Source organism: Chelonoidis abingdonii, chromosome 7 (genome assembly GCF_003597395.2).
Source record: "Chelonoidis abingdonii isolate Lonesome George chromosome 7, CheloAbing_2.0, whole genome shotgun sequence".
Taxonomy (NCBI): Eukaryota; Metazoa; Chordata; order Testudines; family Testudinidae; genus Chelonoidis; species Chelonoidis abingdonii.
This window is the reverse complement of record NC_133775.1, coordinates 111,101,826-111,113,498: the sequence shown is the minus strand read 5'-3', so window position 1 is coordinate 111,113,498 and position 11,673 is coordinate 111,101,826. Positions and strand designations below refer to the sequence as shown.

At 62.5% G+C, this 11,673-nt stretch overlaps 1 protein-coding gene across 2 annotated transcripts in view; it reads left to right on the top strand.

Moving 5' to 3' along the window:
- Positions 1–6,553: 6,553 nt before the first annotated feature.
- The window catches only part of LOC116833315 (lateral signaling target protein 2 homolog), a 19,810-nt gene continuing 14,690 nt past the window's right edge, over positions 6,554–11,673 (top strand). For both annotated transcript variants that reach the window (XM_032794786.2, XM_032794785.2), the window contains exon 1: positions 6,554–6,630. In XM_032794786.2, the coding sequence (XP_032650677.1) occupies positions 6,589–6,630 (42 nt within the window). In that variant the 5' untranslated portion in view covers positions 6,554–6,588. The remainder of the gene's footprint in view (positions 6,631–11,673) is intronic.

Genomic DNA, 11,673 nt, shown 5'->3' with positions numbered 1-11,673 from the left:
TTGGCAAGGGGGCAGGGAAGAGGGGAGCCGGGGGGGGGCAGGGAAGAAGATCCCCACCCAGGCCTGGGGGGCATGAGGGGGCACTCAGGCAGGGTCCTGTTTTTTCCCTATGTGTGCACACTGCTTCCCCCCATGGAGGCCTGGGGCCTGCTCTTGCTTTGCCCTGCCTGTCCCAGAGCCACTCCCCTTTCGAAGGCCGGCAGCTGGGCAGGGCTCAGCAGACCAGGGGCCGTGCGCCATGGTCTGCCCTGGCAGGAGTTCTCTCCCAGGGACACAGAACCTGCGTGTGCTGCAGGATCAGTTTCCCCTGGTGTCTGGGGGCTGGGCCTGGCCCCGCTGGGTGCTCCCGCATTCATCCTTTCCCTGAAGCAGAAGCCTCACAGGGTATCCTTAGCACCAGCAGCCCTGTCACATCCTGGAGCCGCCAGCAAGGCAGCGGCAGTTGCATTAAGCCAGAGAGGGCACTTGGCTGGCAGTGCAGAGAGGAGCTGGGTGGGCCTTTGCCACCTTGCTGTGTCTCCCTCCTCCGCCCGCTGCTTGTCCCCGTCACCAGAGCACCAAGCTCCTATGCTGGGTGGAGAAGACACAGCCACAGCGTTCACAGGGCCAGCATTTCTCACCTGCCCCGAGCCAGCCGCTTAGCTCCCCAGGCTGGGGGTGATTGACTAGGCAGCCAGGGCACTGGTGGGAATGAAAGCACTTTCTCAAAAGGTGCCCCTCTCCTGAGCACCTCTGGCTCCTGCCCGTGCTGATCAGCTGCGAGCAGTCAGGAAAGGGGCTGCCACTCCCTCGCACTGCCTTCAGCCCTAGGTCTTGCCAGGTCATGGGTGAAACAAACAAGGTCAACCCTCTGCCAAGGCCACCCAGCCTTTCCTCCAAGCTTGTGAGGAGCTGATATGGGGAGCCGGCAGTGGGAATGCACACAGGCTGCAAGCACAACAGCTGTGCAGGCTCTTGACCTGGGCCATCTAGGAACCCGAGCAGAAAACTCCAATCCAAGGGTGTGGAAAATCAAGTGTTCCTGCAGTAACCAAACCCCCAGGGAACGGAGGGAGAAAGGGGCCAGGAAGGAGAGAGAGCTCTCTAATTGCACTGGGGCTCCCCTAGCCTTGAGAGCAGTCCCAGAGCAATACTTCAAGAGTGCCCCGAGTTCCTGGAGTGCAGCTGTGTGCGGGGAGCGCACCTGCTGCCTGGCCGAGCCCTGTCACAGAAGGAAGTCACACTTACCTGTCTGCGCTACGGTAAAGAAGCAATGGTCTCTGTAGGCAACGGCTCGGTGGCCTCCCTCACTACAGAGCTCACGGTGTCTGTAAGATGGGGGCACCAGGACGAACAGAGGATTGTGCCCTGCTTCTGTGTGTGGGTTGAAAGCAGACCCCTTGTGCAGCAATAACCCAGCCTCCTCTAGCAGGCACTGGTTCAGCAGGAATCAGGCCTGCCTGCCAGTCCATCAGCATGGCCCTGAAGCAACTGCCTGAGGTGCCATGCTGGGCACATGGCTCGCTACAGGAGAGCTCTGCTCAGCCCTCATTTTTATTCACCAACCAGACCAAGCTCACCTGACCCAAGCCAAAGAGGGTCGTCATTTTCTAGCCCCCCCAAACCTGAGTCAGCTCCTGCCTGGGCATTGCTGAGGTGTCTGTGTGCACTAGCAGCAGCATGCCCTGCTCCTGGCAGCCACCCCCACCCCCACGTGCTCCAGGGTGAGCGGCACTCTGATGCTGGGCACACTCACTTTGCAGAGGCGCGAGGTGGCTGTGGCTGGCAGGGCCAGGGCCCGAGCTCCCACTGCACTGAGCATGCAGGCAGCAGGAGACGACCCAACTCACCCCTGAGAGGGACTGGCTTTTTTCTGACCCAGACTCGATGCTTGTAGTCCAGTCCCATGATGTTCGGTTGCAGGGCTCTGCAGTGCTTCCCACACAGCCTGGGCATGGATTACATGACAAGGGTACGTGAATAGACCATGGTGACTAGAAAATCCCATTTCATTACATAAGAATGGGGGCAGGGGGATTCAACCATTGCAAGGCAGCATGTTTAAAACTGACCTTTTCCATGCAGTGCACAAGTGTCCTGTGGCACTCGCTGCCACAAGGTATCACTATGATGGAGCAGGAAGTGGGGCAGATTTGCCCTGGGAATGTCGCAGGGGGGTTATATTGGGGATGGGGAACTTCCCTTGAAGGAAGCTACCTGAGCCATGGGGGGGGCGAGGGAAGAAGTGACACCTTCTGCCTGGGGAAACTGGACAAAGGAGAGGAGGAGTTGGGGGGAGAGGGGAGAAAACTGCTGGAGGAGTTTTTGTTTTTCTGTCTTGGGCTGGGGGGTGCAATGCCAGGAACCCCAAGGTGGACTTGATTGAGGGGTCTTGGTTGTACCTACGTGCTCCGCTTGGCACTGTGTTCCTGTGACTGGCTGGCTGAGAGTCAGGGTGAATGGCAGGACGAGGGGTGCAGGGCCGGACTCCCCCCCACGCCGTGACAATCACCAAGGCAAAGACCTTCGCGCGATTCCAAGAAAAACGGTGTGACCTTTATGTGGACAACAGGAACATCCAACATGGAATAGAAGGGTTAAAAACAAACCAACATGAGCTGGGAAGGGGATCAAAACCCCCAGTTTCAGTTCAGGAATCCCCACTAGCTAATGGGGATTTGCACAAAGCTTCCCAGGGGCAGGCTGCCCTAGCCCTGCCAGCTGCTGGGTTTCTTGCACCGTTCTCTGAAGGAGTGGATGGTGATCAGTGTCAGAGTATAATGGCACAGTGGGACACCCATCTGCTCTGGTATGGTAGGTCCTAGATTTCTACATGCACAATCCTATCAATCCCTGCTTGAGACAGATATTTTCTGTTTTTCTCTCAGTGCCATCCCCACTTAGCATTCCTGAGGGTGAAACCACTGCCTTTGTCTTACCAATGCTCCCCCAGCCCAGGCCTTCCCCCAGGTCCCCTTGTCATCAGGCACCCATTGGGCTCCCGCTCAGACCTGCATCATCTCTCCTCTCCCCTCTGGGTGTCCTGGGGCTAGACCCCTTCCCAGAGAGCACCCCAAGTCCAAATGAAAGGCCAATGAAAAATCTTCAGACAAACAGCTCTACCCTCCCCTCAGGCTTCACAGGAGTTCGCTTGTGGCCCTACCTCAGGCTTCCCCTGCAGGAGCCTAACCTGCTCCAGGGGCATTCTGCCTCTGGTGTGAGCTGTCAAGCCCTACACCAGGGCTTCACAGCAGGTTGCCTCCACCCGAGGTGCCCGTGGCCGGCCTAGCTCCACCCCTTCTCACCAGGAGGCAGTTAATCGGCCCCAGGTGCAGCCCATGACTGACTAGGGTTATTTCTCTTGCTGGGCGGGGATGCAGATGCAGAGAAGGGCAACAAAAATTATTAGAGGGATGCAGGACAGCACCAGGGTTTTTGGCGCTCTAGGCGAGGGTCCTTCCGCACTCCCAGTTGTTGGTGGCAATTCTGCAGCGGGGGGGGGGGTCCTTCTGCGTTCCCGGTCTTTGGGGCACTTCGGCGGTGGGTCCCGGAGCGAGTGAAGGACCCACTGCAGAATTGCCGATGATGACCCAGAGCGCAGAAGGACCCCCCTGCCACCGAATTGCCACCCTGGGTGGCAAAAAGCCACCCCGCCAAATCCTGGTGCTCTAGGCGACCGCCTAGGTCGCCTAAATGGAAGGGCTGGCTCTGGAGGGATGGAACAACTTCTGTACAAGGAGAGATTAAGAATACTGCGACTGTTCAGCTTGGACAAGAGATGATTAAGAGGGGATATGATGATAGAGGTCTATAAAATGGTGACTGGTGTGGAGAAAGTGATGAGGGCCGTGTTATTTACCCCTTCCCATAACACAAGAACCAGGGGTCACCCCAGGAATTACTAGGTGCAGGTTTAAAGCAAACAGAAGGACGTGCTTCACACAGCGCACAGTCAATCTGTGGAACTCCTTGCCAGAAGATGTTGTGAAGGCCAGAAGTATAACTGGGTACAAAAAAAAGGAGATAAGTTCCTGGAGGACAGGTCCATTAATGGCTGCTAGCCAGGATGGGCAGGGATACAACCCCAAGCTCTGAGTGATGCTAACCTCTGTTTGCCGGAAGCTGGAAGTGGCTGTCAGGGATATTAATAATATATGGAGATATACCTAGCTCATAGTACTGGAAGGTCATTGAGTCCAGCCCCCTGCCTTCACTAGCAGGACCAAATACTGATTTGCCCCAGATCCCAAAGTGGCCCCCTCAAGGGCTGAACTCACAACTCTGGGTTTAGTAGGCCAGTGCTCAAACCACTGAGCTATCCTCCCCTGACTCCAGGACTTAAATTCTTATAGAGTATTTCCTGGAGCCCCCACATACTCCTTCCAACCCAAACACGCTATGAAAACTCCAAGGGGGCTGAAAATATTTACCAGAGCACAGCTCCAGACAGCCCCAGCTGAATTTAAGCCCTGCATCACTCGCTCATCACCCTGTTCTGTTCACTACCTCTGGGGCACCTGGCACTGGCCACTGTCAGCAGACAGGACACTAGGCTGGACGGGCTATCGGGCTGACCCGTCTGGCTGTTCTTACACAGAGATCTAGGCTGCATGGCTCAGAAGGAGGCAGTCTCCTAGCAGGGCACCAATGTCCTTAACAGCACTTATATGTACTTGCAAGGGGCCCTCCCTGTCACCGCTGGTGCCAGAGGCTGGCAGGAAGGGAAGCTTCCTTTTATGCTGTGGTGCAAAGACCCAAGCGGGCCAGGAGTTGTCCTTGCCTCCCAGGAGTGGCACTGGCATCATGCAGGGCCAGCACATGGCTCGCTGCAGATTAATCAGATTCTTGTTCTTGGAGCCACTGGCTGGTGTCAGAGGCGGCCCTGGCTCGGCTGTGCCCACAGCCTGTGCTGGGATGAACAAGCTCCGCCTGGCTCAGCAAGTCCTGACAAACTTCAGGAAACCAAAGAACTGCTCTGGGCTACAGTCCAGCTCACTGCAACACTCAGCCCTGCCCAGGGGCTGTCTCCCTTCTAGGGAAAGGTGCAGTGCAGCCACCCCATCTGGGCCTGCTCCCAGCGTAAGCTCTCTCCTGGGTGTGGGAGACGCTCCAAGTCCTCTGGCTCAGCCCCCACAGAGCCAAGCAGGCAGGGGCAGCTCCAGGCCCCAGCACACCAAATGCGTGCTTGGGGCGGCAAGCCGCGGGGAGCGCTCTGCTGGCGCTGCGGGGGCGGCACGCAGGGTGCCTTCGGCGGCTTGCCTGCAGGAGGTCCGCTGGTCCCCCGGCTTCTGGACCTCCCGCAGGCAAGCCACCGAACGCAGCCTGCCTGCTGTGCTTGGGGCAGCGAAACACCTAGAGCTGCCCCTGCAAGCGGGGGGGGAGGCTATTGCCACGGAAGGGACAGTGGTTACGGCTGTTGCACAGGCTGGTGCCAGACAACTACATGAATAACAGACATGACTAGACTGTGGCTCATGAGTGAAATCCCCACTCCCAGCTACGCTGCAGTTACACAACACCCAGGCCACCAGCACCCCACTAATCCCTGTCACTGAAAGGCAAGGGGTGTGTGTGTGTGTGTCACCCAAAGGTAAGGGGTGGGTGTGGGTGTGTGTCACCCAAAGGCAAGGGGTGTGTGTGTGTCACCCAAAGGCAAGGGGTGTGTGGGTGTGTGTGTGTGACCCAAAGGCAAGGGTTGTGCGTGTGTGACCCAAAGGCAAGGGGTGTGTGTGTGTGTGTGTGTGTGACCCAAAGGCAAGGGGTGTGTGTGTGTTGGGTGTGACCAAAGGCAAGGGGTATGTGTGTAGTGGGTGTGGACCAAGGACAAGGGGGGTGTGTGTACCCAAAGGCAAGGGAGTGTGTGTGTGTGTGTGTGACCAAAGGCAGGGTGTGTGTGTATGTGGGTGTGACCAAGGCAAGGGGGGGGTGCTGTGGTGTCGTGTCTGACCAAGGCAAGGGTGTGTGTATGCGGTGTTGACCAAGGCAAGGGGGCCGGTGTGTTGCACCAAAGCAAGGGTGTGTGTGTATGCGGGTGTGACCAAAGAAGGGGGGGTGTGTGTGACCCAAAGGGTGTGTGTATTGGGTGTGACCCAAGGCAAGGGGGGGGTGTGTGTCACCAAGGCAAGGGGGGTGTGTGTGCGGTGGTGTGACCATAAGGGCAAGGGGTGTGTGATTTGTCTCTCTCTCTCCCCCCCCCAGGCCCTCCCTAGGACGCTTTCGATACACTCCCCCGAGTGGTTCAGTCAGAGGCAGGCTCTGTCCACCACACGGAATGGCCACTCCCGGGCCGTGCCCAGCCCGCCGGGAAGGCGTGGCATGCAGTGGACCTGCCCTGCTCTGCTGTGAGTATCGCTAAGGGCGGGGCATGGGGAGCCAGTGACCTGCAGGGAGGTGCTGGGGGCACGTTTGGGGCCAGAGAACCCCGCGGGGCTGAAGGCGAGTTTAACCGGCAATGGGCACTTCCAACGGGGGGCGCTGGGCTCGGCTGGCCCCGTCAGGCACCGCCCGTTCCCCGCCGGGCTGGTGCCAGCTGCCGGCCCGCCCGTGAAGAGCGGGCGGCGGGCGGCCGGGGAGCCGAAGTCCGGGAACCGGGAGCCGGGACCGCTCGCCATGCTGCCCGCGGCCGTCAGGAAGTGGCTGCGCCGGCCCAAGGTGAGAGCAGGAGTCCGCCCTCCGGCCCGGGACGGGGGCAGCCGGAGCCCCGTCCCACCCCCGGGATCCCGCCCCTTTGCCCCGGGGGGGCTGGCGGAGCCCCCGTCCCACCCCCGAGACTCCTGCCCTCCCTCCCCAGGGGGCTGCGGAGCCCCCGGGACTCCCGCCCCTCCGCCCCCGGGGGGGCTGCCGGAGCCCCCGTCCAGCCCCCGAGACTCCCGCCCCTCCGCCCCGGGGGGGCTGCCGGAGCCCGTCCCGTCCCACCCCCGGGACTCCCGCCCCTCCGCTCCCAGGGGGCTGCCGGACCCCGTCCCACCCCCGAGACTCCCGCCCCTCCGCCCCCGGGGGGCAGCCGGAGCGCCCGTCCCACCCCCGAGACTCCCGCCCTCCGGGCCCGGGGGGGCAGCCGGAGCCCCCGTCCCACCCCCGGGACTCCCGCCCCTTTGCCCCGGGGGGGCTGGCGGAGCCCCCGTCCCACCCCCGAGACTCCTGCCCCTCCGCTCCCAGGGGGGCTGCCGGAGCCCCCGGGACTCCCGCCCCTCTGCCCAGGGGGGGCTGCAGAGCCCCCGTCCCACCCCCGGGACTCCCGCCCCTCTGCCCCGGGGGGGCTGCCGGAGCCCCCGTCCCACCCCCGGGACTCCCGCCCCTCTGCTCCCAGGGGGGCTGCCAGAACCCCCGGGACTCCAGCCCCTCTGCCCCGGGGGGGCTGCCAGAGCCCCCGTCCCACCCCCGGGACTCCCTCCCCTCTGCCTTTGGGGGGGCTTCCAGAGCCCCCATCCCACCTGCAGGACTCCCACCCCTCTGCCCCCCACGGGTCTGCCAGAGCCCCCGAGATTCCCTTCCCTCTGCCTCTGGGGGGAGGGGGGCTTCCAGATCCCTCGTCCCACCCCCAGGACTCCCACCCCTCTGCCCCCCACGGGGCTGCCAGAGCCCCCGAGACTCCCTCCCCTCTGCCTCTGGGGGGAGAGGGGCTTCCAGAGCCCCCATTCCACCCCCAGGACTCCCTCCCCTCTGCCCCCCAGGGGGCTGCCAGAGCCCCCGGGACTCCCTCTCCTCTGCCCCGGGGGAGGCTGCCAGAGCCCCCAGTCCCAGTCCTGGGACTCCCTCCCCTCCACCCCCCAGGGGGGCTCACAGAGCCCCCGGGACTCCCTCCTCTCCACCCCCCGGGGGGGCTATCAGAGCCCCTGGTCCCACCCCCAGGACTCCCCTCCCCTCTGCCCCCCAGGGGACTGCCAGAGCCCCCGGGACTCCCTCCCCTCTGCCTCCGGGGGCGGGGCTTCCAGAGCCCCCATCCCACCCCCGGGACTCCCTCCCCTCTGCCCCTGGGGGGGCTCCCAGAGCCCCCGTCCCACCCCCAGGACTCCCCTCTGCCCCCCAGGGGGTCTAGCAGAGCCCACATCCCACCCCCAGGACTCCGGTCTGCCCCCAGGAGGACTCTGGCAGGGACCCCCCGCCCGTCCTCTCCCCGGGGATGGCAGGGAACTCATCCTTGGGCCCTGTGGGGCAGCCAAGCCAAGGATCAGATGAGGAGTGGGTTGCCCCTGTGGCTGGCAGTGATTCTCTGAGGTGGAGGGGGCAGCCTGGACTGGCAATGCTGGGGTGGGGCTTGGCTCTAGGGCCCTTTGCCCCAAGTTTTGCCCTGTGGCACAGTGCCCTGCCCTGGCCAGGAGGTGCTGCAGCCCCACACGGCTCCCTGGCGTAAGTGCCCTGGTCTGAACCAGGCACCTGGGCTGTCCCTGCACCTGGCACTGCCAAGGAGCCTGTCTGAGGTGCTGCTGTCCAGTCACCCCCCAGCCCCCATGCCTGGAGCTCCGGGCAGCCCCAGACCTCTGTGCAGGGCAGAGAGGGCGGAAGTGCCCCATCGACTCCTGCGATCTGGCCCCTGTGTGTTCCCAGGGACACCCCTGGCCTGCCTAGCTCTGGGGTGCAGGGGGCTCTGTCCTGGGCCAGAGAAGAGGGGCTTAGGCTCAGCACAGCCCATGCTCCAGAGGCTGGACAGGCTTGGCCTGGCACCTGACGCTGACCCAGCGTCCACGGGGTCCGGCTGCGGTGGGAACCGTCCCACCATTGCTGTGCTGCCAGCGGGGCCGGGCCGGGCCGGGCCAGGGGAAGATGGTACAAGAGCATGTCTAAGAGGTGACTAAGGCGGGTGGGGGAGGGTCATGGCCACTGCCTACACATGCCTGAAGGGTGTAAACAGGCAGGAGCTGTTTGCGGGAGTCCCAGGCCTTCCACTCGGGGCCGGGGGAGGGGGGTTCTCTTCCCCCACCCAGGACAGGGTGGGGCCTGGCAGCCGGGGTCATGACCCCCAGACTGGAACAGCACCAAGCAAGGCCCAGGAGGGAAGAGCCCTGCCCTGGCCCTGGGGCCCGGCTCGGTGGGTGACCCACCAGCAGCGGCTGTGTCTCTCTCGGGGGCTGCCGGAAGGACCAGGAGGGCACAGCCAACTGGGCCAAGAGCCAGGCGCTGCCACTTTCCCTGGAGTAAAGCTACAGGGAAGCCCCAGGCTGGGATTCCCCATGGCCAGCCCCAGGGGGGCCCAGCATGCTTCGTGGAGAGTCCTGGGTGACTGGGAAGCGTCTGTTACCTGCAGCAGAGGGGCTGGAGGCAGGGTCCATCCACGGGCAGCTCAGCTCGGCAGGTGGATCCAGGCCCTGCACTCCTAGTATGTGGGCAAAGGAGCAGCAAGGTGTCCTGAGGGCGGGAGGGGCTGGTTGCGGGGGAAGGTAAGAGCTGCAGGTGACTAATGGCCACTGCCAGGCTTCTCTTTGCTTCTCCTCATGGGGAGGGGAGGGGATGGGATGGGACGAAGGCTGCAGCAGGCTGAGTGCTGGGTGGGTTTGCCTCCTCCAGAGTGATGCTTTGAGGCCCAGGGAGGCTCTCTTGCTGTCCCTGGGCAGCGTAACCGGCACCTCCTCTCCCCCTAGCACGGGGCCATTGTGGGCTGCGACTCTCTCCCACGCGGGGCGAAGCAGGGTGGGACGCCGCCCTCGCCTCGCTGGCAGCATCACAGCAGGTTTGGGGGCTCTGGAGAGGCGAGCTGATCCAGTGCCCGAGGTGCAGGAGTGAGGGTCTTGACACCAGGTGTGTGCACAGCCCTGGGAGCCGTGTGTGTGTGATGGGGACAGAGGCGCTCCAGGGCTCTGTTCTCCTCTCCATGCCAGGGTCCCTGGATACCTGGCAGGGAGACGGGCCGTGTCACCCCAGCGGCAACACGCGTGTGTGGAGCTCTGCTCCCAGCCACTCTACCAGGCTTCTGGTCCCAGACCTTAATGGGACAGCAGCCTGGGCTTTCCCCGAGTCTGACTGACTGCCCTGGGCCCATCTCCTGCTTTCCCCACCCCCAGCTCTCCCCTCCCTCATTCTTCATCCTCTTGAAGGGACATACCCCAGGCCAGGGGCTGACTGACCACCAGCCCTCACTACCTCCAGGGGCACAGTCATCCTGTCACAAAGGCTGCTGTCTCTAGCTCTTGCACCTGAGTGTGACGTACACATACATCCAGCCCCACCCCTACTGGGAGCCAACTTGAGTTCATTAACCCTGTTCTACACCAGGGGAAACTGAGGCACAGACAGGGGATGTGGGACTTGCCGAGGCCAGAGTGTGGTGTTTGGGTGGAGCCAAAATGAGAGTTCCAGGATTCCTGATCCCAGTCCTGTTCCTGAGCCACTCGCACAATCCAGTCCAGCTGCGGTATAAACGCTGCAGGGTGGTTAGCTAATTGTGGAATGGCCTGGATTGAGGAAGTGTGTGAGCAGCCAAGCGTGCTGCATGGGTGTGACTGAGACTACTTGGTCTCTTACCTAGTTAGCTCCGTCATGCCTGCCCGAGGTTTATGTGATCTCATGGCCAAGGCAGGGGCCTGCTGTGGCCGTGACTCCATCCCTGAATGGCTCTGCACATGTGCACCGGTGCAGGGGTTACAGGTGAGCGTAACTGACCCTGCAGCCCTCCCGCTACATCAGTCCTGCCCCAAACCCCGCTGCAGCACCCCTGGCTGGTCATGGGTGGCCCTGAGAAAACTCCACTCCAGAGCTGTAGCTCCTGCTGGGCTCGGATGGACGGATGAATGTTCCTGGGAGTGTCAGCGACAGTTGGGATCTGTTGTGCTGCCCTCAGGGCAGGGGCTCCTGGCTCCTCTGACAGCGGAAAATCTGCAGGAATGCTCTGGGCATGCCTGGCGGCATTCGCCATGCAACCCCTTCCCTCTCTGGAGGATTCTCTGGGTTCTGGCTGGCGCCCGTGCTGGGAACCCAGCTGTCCAATCTGCTCTGGGCCTTTGTGGCCAGGAGTGGCGGAGCACTGGTGCATTCTGCTCTCCTGGGCCCAGAGACCTTGGAGGGAGGCCGACAGCCCTGACAGCCCCAGAGGCCTGTTTGTCACGGCCTGGGACATGTTCACCCCAGGGCCAGGTGGGGGTTAGGGGCTGCTCTGAACTCAGCCTCCTGCTGATGGAACAGCCGCGGCCTGCAGCTTTGCACAGAGCTCTGCTGGCCCGAGGCTGCCTGGACATGGTGTTGGCATGAAGCTCTCCTTGGGAGCAGCCTGGGGGGCTGAGACCCCAACTGAGGAGAGCAGCTGGGTGCTCCTGGCCAGGCAGTCGGCAGTAATGAGGCCACCTGGCAGTCCATGTTGCACAAGACTGTATCTAGCTGTTAGGACAGGGCCTTGGGAGCCAGGACTCCTGGATTCTGTCCCCGGCTCGGGGGCACACGGGTGAGTTGCCGGCGCACTGAGTGAAGGGCTGGGAGCACCTTTTGACAAGCAGGTTCTGTGGTGTGGTGTCACTCTTGCCACCCTGTCCCCACGCCATGATCTAGCCCCCCAGTAGTGGGAGGGAAAGGACACGGTGCCCCTTGGGAATTTCTGGCTGGAGGCCCATGGTTGGTTCACAAGTGTCACGGAGTCCCCAGGCGATGCTCTGGAACTGCTCCCCACTAAGCCAGTCAGGACTTTGGGGAGCCTCCTCTCCCTTGGAGCAGACTTGTTCAGGGCAAGAAGCTCCCACGTCTTCACCTCCTGGGTCTCTCCTTGGAGCA